This window comes from Stegastes partitus, unplaced genomic scaffold, assembly GCF_000690725.1.
Source record: "Stegastes partitus isolate 25-593 unplaced genomic scaffold, Stegastes_partitus-1.0.2 Scaffold747, whole genome shotgun sequence".
Classification (NCBI taxonomy): domain Eukaryota; kingdom Metazoa; phylum Chordata; class Actinopteri; family Pomacentridae; genus Stegastes; species Stegastes partitus.
The window spans coordinates 298,329-305,369 of record NW_007578478.1 but is presented as its reverse complement, the minus strand read 5'-3'; the positions used below and the strand labels follow the sequence as shown (position 1 = coordinate 305,369).

General features: G+C 39.8%; 1 protein-coding gene across 1 annotated transcript; it reads left to right on the top strand.

Annotated features, from left to right (window-relative positions):
- Positions 1-5,786, top strand: LOC103364413 (zona pellucida-like domain-containing protein 1). The gene is made up of 10 exons (XM_008291529.1): positions 1-97; positions 629-849; positions 1,252-1,436; positions 1,537-1,609; positions 1,720-1,817; positions 3,693-3,773; positions 4,105-4,273; positions 4,360-4,462; positions 5,451-5,471; positions 5,650-5,786. The coding sequence occupies exons 1-10, from the start codon at positions 1-3 to the stop codon at positions 5,784-5,786; spliced, it is 1,185 nt and encodes a 394-aa protein (XP_008289751.1).
- The last annotated feature ends 1,255 nt before the right edge of the window (positions 5,787-7,041 follow it).

The window sequence follows — 7,041 nt, the reverse complement described above, 5'->3', positions numbered from 1 at the left end:
ATGGCTTTAATCTTCCTCCTCATCCTGACGTTCCTGTGTATTGCGGGCCGAGAGGCCCTCGACCTATCTGACTGCGGAGCTTACGCTAGAAGACCTGGTAAGACGATGGTGACCTTTAATCTCACTTTTTTTTGTTTTGGACTGAAGGGGTCATATTGATTTTATTTCACATGTCGACCTTTAGTAAGGCCACTGATGCTGAGTTGTACTTCAGATGTTTAATCTACACACTTTCAAAGAGTGCTGACTGAGTTAATTAATGTTGATGGCTGATGGATTTCTGTCTATTTTGTCATTTTAAATGCATGTTTTAAATTATATTGAAGGCTGGGATAGGCTCCAGCCCACCCGTGACCCTAGTGAGGATTAAGCAGTGTATAGATAATGGATGGATGGATGGATGGATGGATGGATGGACAAAGCATCATTCCCTAGTGAGGATTAAGCAGTGTATAGATAATGGATGGATGGATGGATGGATGGATGGCTGTTCTTGTATATTTGTCCTTGTATGCTGCACATTTTAAAAATAATTCCCACAATTCCTTCATTCTTGCGTGTTGAACAATTGTTTAGACGAGAACAGCTTATTAAAGGAGATAGTGTCTGTGTCATCTTTCATCTTCAGAATTCACTGATATCGCAGTGATGTGCGGCACATCCTCAATCGACTTGGCTATTCAGATCTGCCCAGCTATCTACACCGGATACAACGAGAGTTTACTGATCCTGAACCACATATGGGGCAATGTGGACTGTCAGGGGACGCTGGATGCCTCGGTGGCTCCTCCTGTAGTGAGATTCAGCTTTCCCATCAGAGAAGGAAACGCCTGCGGAAGTACCTTCTTGGTGAGTGTTGCATCAATCAAGTGTCCTGATTTCAAGTCATGAGGGATGGTGACCACGGAGCGAGTTAACCTGTAGAGTCAGAGCAGATTTAGGAAACTAAAAAAGCTATGTGGGCACTGTTTTAGGGTCAGGCAGGAAGATGGGGAAAATGTGGAGCTCTATGGATGGAAATAAGTGAATTTCTCCCAGATACGCATGAGATGAATCAGTATTCTCTTGATTTAAAATAACAGGCACGCAGTCCAGACAGCCTCCTGTGTGGTGAGAATGAGAAAGTCGAGACTTGTTCCGCTTCCTTGATGTGATTTCATCACTGCTGCCTGCTGTGTGGGAGATGTTGGCCGGCATTTATTTTTAACCATTTGTTTTAAATAATCATGGTTACATTAAATAATTCCTCAGACCACGAGCGCACCGGGGACGGGAATATTCTCCGACTTCTCCAACATCCAGACGGTCAACGTGAGCGGGGTGGTTCGGTCCTCCGACCCAACCATCGGCACCATCACCTACAACGCAGAGCTCAAGTATTACTACTCATGTGCTTATCCACTCGAGTATCTCATCAACAACACCCAGGTGGATGTGTAAGTGTGTATTTATAATATGTGGGTTAAAAGTACACATTCGCCCTTCTCACGTTTCACGTGTGTGCAAAGTGTGATCTCATGTCTTTCTTCCTTGTAGGTCATCCTCTTCCATTGCTTTGAAGGACAACAATGGGAGCTTCATCAGTACTCTCAGCTTGACTTTATACCAGGTGCCACCTTAAACCTCTCTCACACAACATGCATACATTTCTTCCTGGCACCAATATGAACTCTAGGAGATTAATCGAACACTTTGGATCGTCTTCTCTCTCTTGTCCAGGATATAAACTACACCATGCCCCTCATCATGCCACCTCGGGGCATCGAACTGAGGAAAAATGTTTATGTGCAGGTGGTTGCATCCAATCTGACATCGCAGTAAGAACCGTTAACGTTATTTCACCTCTATAGCTTTTCTTCGTCTGCTTCAGACCTGGATCTGTATTTATCAGACTTAGAAGTACAGTTAATGGAGTACTGCACTTTAGTACAATCTTGAAATACTTGTACTTTACTTTAGTAAGCTATTTTTCTGCTACTTTACACTTCTACTCGTAGAACTTTTAACTCCTACCACTGTGTTTAGCTTACAGCCGTAGTTACTAGTCAAATTTCAGAGTGCATAGCATACATAAAAACATGTAAGGAGCTCATAAAATGTAACTCATTATTACAGATTGAGGGAGTCTTCACAAAAAACAGTGTCTAGTTGGGACCAAAATGTCTAAAATTGTTTTGTTTAAGTAGCTGTTTGATTATTAGGGATGTAAATGACAGATATAATAAAAAAAAAGCAGCAAAAAGTATATAAATGATTGCAGCAGAATTTAGTTTTTGAGCACCTGCACTTAACTATAAAGTGTGTGTAGAAGTTAAACTGCCCCCTTAAGCAGATACAGCATTAAATGTGCACGATGCTGCATTAATATCAGCAGCCTACTAATATAAAAATAGAAGTAAAATACAATACAATTTAAGCAACTACTTTTACTTTTGATACTTCGGGTGCAAATTGGTCATTCCACTTGCATATGTATGTTTACTCAAGTAAGATTTTAAAACTTAAATTTGTAATAGCGTATTTTTAAAAGGATCAGATTAAAAGCGCTCAGTTATAACACAATCAAAATCAGAGAGAAAGATTCTGCCTGCACCTGTCATATTAGTCATTCATGCAAAGACATGAACACATACATCTCTTTTGAAAATGTTCAGAATACATTTAAATCAGAATGAAAAAACATAATATTGGCTAAAGAAGAAAACCAAGCTGAAGCACAGGTAAATACTATAATAAGGTCAACTTAGTGTCTCACTTACAAGTGCAGATAGTGGAGAGAAACAAAATCAATTCTAGTTGTATGCCTGCTGCTTGCATGCCTGCACAAAATAATCGCAACTGTTTAAGTCAACTGATAAGCTGAAACTACTGTATTTAGAAACTGATATATATCATTCTTAAAACAATAGAATGTTTAGGCCAGGATCTTTTTAATTTATGCAAACTTTTAAATAAAATTATATTCCGCTGACACACCACATTGAGTTTGGGGAATTAGCTCTATAATCCAATCTATTTTAAATTACAAGTATTACCTCCGTAAAATTGTCCAGGCATGTTAAGATAGGTAAGGGGTGCTCAAATCCTGATCTTAGGGTGAAGAAAATGACATCATGCCCATTTCATTAAGTTACCTCAACTTGAATTTAATCTATTAATGCAGACATTTAAGTTTGAATTACACATAATATTAAGTTGATGCAATTACCAACATTATTGTGTCAACCTAACTGATCAAAACATTTGCAGCTAAAATTGTTGATGTAAATCCATGAGCCAGATTTAATAGTTTTCATTCACTGCCTCAATAGATGTGTTCTGTTTCTGTCCAGCAGCTATGTAGGATCTAATCCTAACTAACCTCCTCCCTGTGAAATGTAAGAAAGAAATATACTGAACTGAAAGCTTTCATTATAAGTTTGCAGGTTTCTTTATCCTTCTTTACAGTGTTTTCCAGCTGTGTAGTAACTAGAAGTCCTGGATGTTGGGAATGCATAGACAGCTACATGTATGGAAAGCTGAGCAAATGACTTAAATCTAACAAAAAAAGAAAAAGGAAGAAGAAAAGATGATTTCTGTCTTTCGTAGTCTCCAATCCCACGACTGAGTCTTGATAGATTTTAAATTTGAGGATTCCGCCTGTGACCTGGAGTCTCTGACTCGGTGCTGGGGACCTCATTGTTTCTCCACAGGTACTTTGTTCTTCTGGACCGGTGCTACGCCTCGGTGTCTCCGCATCCTTCCAACTCCACCTTCTTTAATCTTTTCGTCTCGTAAGTCACAAAAACACCCTGAAAACATCCTCTAAAGAAAAAAAAAGTGTGAGCTGTCTACTTCTTGTAACTTGTGAATTTCTTCTAGTCCATCAGGGCTCGATAATGAGTTCTGTCTCTGGGTCCAGCAGTCCAGCTTTAAATTTAAACCTTTACACATGCCTTCGGGTTTTTCTCTCTTCCATGCAATAAGCACACCGCAGCTTCTTAAATCCAAAGGGAGCCCTAGTCTTGATTTCGTCTTCCTTCCTTTCTATCATTAATACACTGCCTGTATGTATCCGTGTGATGTGCAATTGGGGCACTTGTGAGGTTCGCCTTTTATTGAAAGGTGCTCCATAGATCAGCTGACCACCATGCTGGAGAACGGGGATAGCCAGAAGGCTCGTTTCTACTTCCCAGTGTTCCGCTTCATCGAGCAGCAGAATGAGACCATCTCCACCTACTATCTGCACTGCATCACCCGACTCTGCGAGCAAAGCACCTGCAACACCTTCAAGGTAGGAGAGGCGCCACGTGCATTCCAAGCGCAAATCTCCAATTCAGGCCAGACCCTCAATGTCTCTCCATCTGGCCTCGTCCACAGCAATGCAACAGGAACAGGAGGAGCGTGGAGACCACTGTCGTCCAGGATAGCGTCACTAAGCCCTCTGTGCTCACAGTGGCTATAAAGGCCAAGACAGAAGATCGTAAGTATCCACCGTGTCTTTCTTTTGGTACAGACGTGTTGTTAAAGGAGTCAGACAAAAGACCAGTACACCATAATGATGGCTCCCAATAGATTTCAATCACTGTATCGAAGATAGAACTCCTTTTGACATTGCGAACACCACAGAGCAGGCTTTAAAGAAACTCAAACAAGTCCAGCTACCTTTGTTGTAGCCCTTCAGAGGGTTGTGAACCTCACGATTAAAAAAAATAATGTGACGTTTTGAGAAATGTTACTCACTTTCTTGACAAAAGTGTGATGCCACTCCCTTGTTTGTGTGGTAAATATTAAACTGGTTTGCTTAGCTTAGCATAAAAGCTCACAACAGAGGGCAGTCGTCAGTTTGATTATGTATAAAGAAAAAAATAAATCAACCACCAACATCTCTAAAGCTCACTAAATAACACAGTCGAACTCATTTGTGTACAAGTGGTTTGCAGCGACTTCCTGGAGTTTAGTTGCTGATAAGTTACTGACACTAGCCTAGAAAGCAATATTTTTTAACACCAATTCGTTCACAGATTTAACAAACAAGATGGTTAGAGGTTTTTGGGCTTAATTTTGTAACCTTGGACAAAGCCAGGCTCAATATTCAACCCAGTTTTTATGCTGAGCTAAGCTAACTGGCTCTACTTACATATTTACTATACAGACATGAGAGTGGTATCAAGACTTTTATCTAACTTAAGGCAAGATAGCAAACAAGCTACTGTGCTACTTTTCTTACAGGCAAATACATACATACTTATTGTATACCTCTAAAAAGAGAAAAGTAATGTAGAACACATTTTCCCTTCAGTCGGTTTTAATTTGTCAAATATGTCCTTTAACACATAGTAAAACTGCTGCACTGACTTCTGCTTTGACCCTCTTCCTCGCTGTAATTTAATTTGTCTCTCCACTATTTTGGCAAATATTATGTTTCATACCTCATAATGAAATATTGATGTTTCCTGTCTTTCTCGCAGCCATTCTCTCCAAAGAAGAGGGTAAGTATGAGATTTATTAACTTCACTGCCATGAGAGCAGCTATTCACAAAGTTTCCACTAATTAGATTCCTCCAGAAATGAAAAGCGTTTTCTTATCTGCACCAAGTCATAACGTCTTCTGTTGTCTGCTGGAATTAAGCATTTTCCCATAATGGTGTCACTCTCATTTGTGCACAGCGCTGTCTGGTGGCCGGTCTGCTGGCAAGGGCGCCTCTGTCGGCCTGGGGATTGCCGTGGCCATCCTCATTGTGATAGGGGTGGCAGCCATTTTGGTGGCGACGACTTTTTATCTAAAACTGAAGCGGCTAAGCTAGCAGCGGCTAGTAAAGGGTCGGGAACTGAGGTCAGCGCAGGCTAAATGGCAGTGATGAGTTTGACTGGGTGACATTGACATTGGGGTGGAGGTGCATAATGTATGTATGTAGGACTCTGCTGTACTGAATCAAAGTATTGATCGGAACACTTAATGTTTCTTTCCAATCCTTCACAGACTATTACAAGTTATGGGAGGTGACGTCTGAATAATTTACCTATCATGATGGTCTGCATTTTAAGGAAAGAAAGAGAGAAATGAATTTCAGTTGTCATTTTAAAGGAATAGTTCGACATTTTGGGAATCATGTGTATTTGTTGATCCCATGTGGAACATAAGAATGTAATTTTTTTTTTTGTGCAAAATGTTACTTAGTGAACGTTAAAGGTGCTGCTATGCAAACTACCTGTTTCCCCCTTTTCTCAGCCTTTATGCTAAGCTAAGCTAACTAGCTACATGTATAGCGTTAATTCTCTGCAAGAATAAACATATTTCCCACAATGTCAAACTGTTCCATTAAACTACAGCTGACATCAAGGCAAAAAAGAAAACTGTGGCAATACATTTACATTTTTGTCAATAGATTTTCGCTCAGGGTGTAAATATTCTTTGATTTAAGTACTCAGACTTCTTGTTTATTTGACATTTAAATAACAGTCTGCATCTGAATCGTGAACATGAGTAACATAGACAGTGGATTGTAACCATTTCTCATCTGCGTGTGATGGTTATGGAAGCCAGAGCTGACGTGTTGCATGTTATATGTAGAAAAAACGCATGTGTAATTAAATTAAATTCTAGATGCAAAACCAATGTGACATTTACCCTGCATTCTGTTGATCACATAGACAAGATGCAACAATGCCAAGTGAATTAGTGGGAAAATGTAGTAATTTATTTGCAGAATTTGCTCGTTTGAATGTTGTTTTCAAGCTTGCATATGACCAGGGGAGTTTACTTAGTATAAGTAATAAGTAATTTTGTAATATATATACTGTGGTGACTGCTGCTGTGTGTATTTGTGGCATTTATTCTTTCATGTCAAGCATGCATTACTATTAAAGCTTGCAGGATGTGAAACAAGAGGTTGTGTCTTCCACCAGCAGACACTCACCTGCAGTCAAACGTATACTCTGCATGCTGTGAACCGCAGTCCTGTGCTGGAGTGCAGCTTACAGTCCACATCAAAACAATTCTTTGACACACAGAAAAAAAAAGAAAAGATGTTGGTTATCTGCAGCTCCAGGAAATGAAAA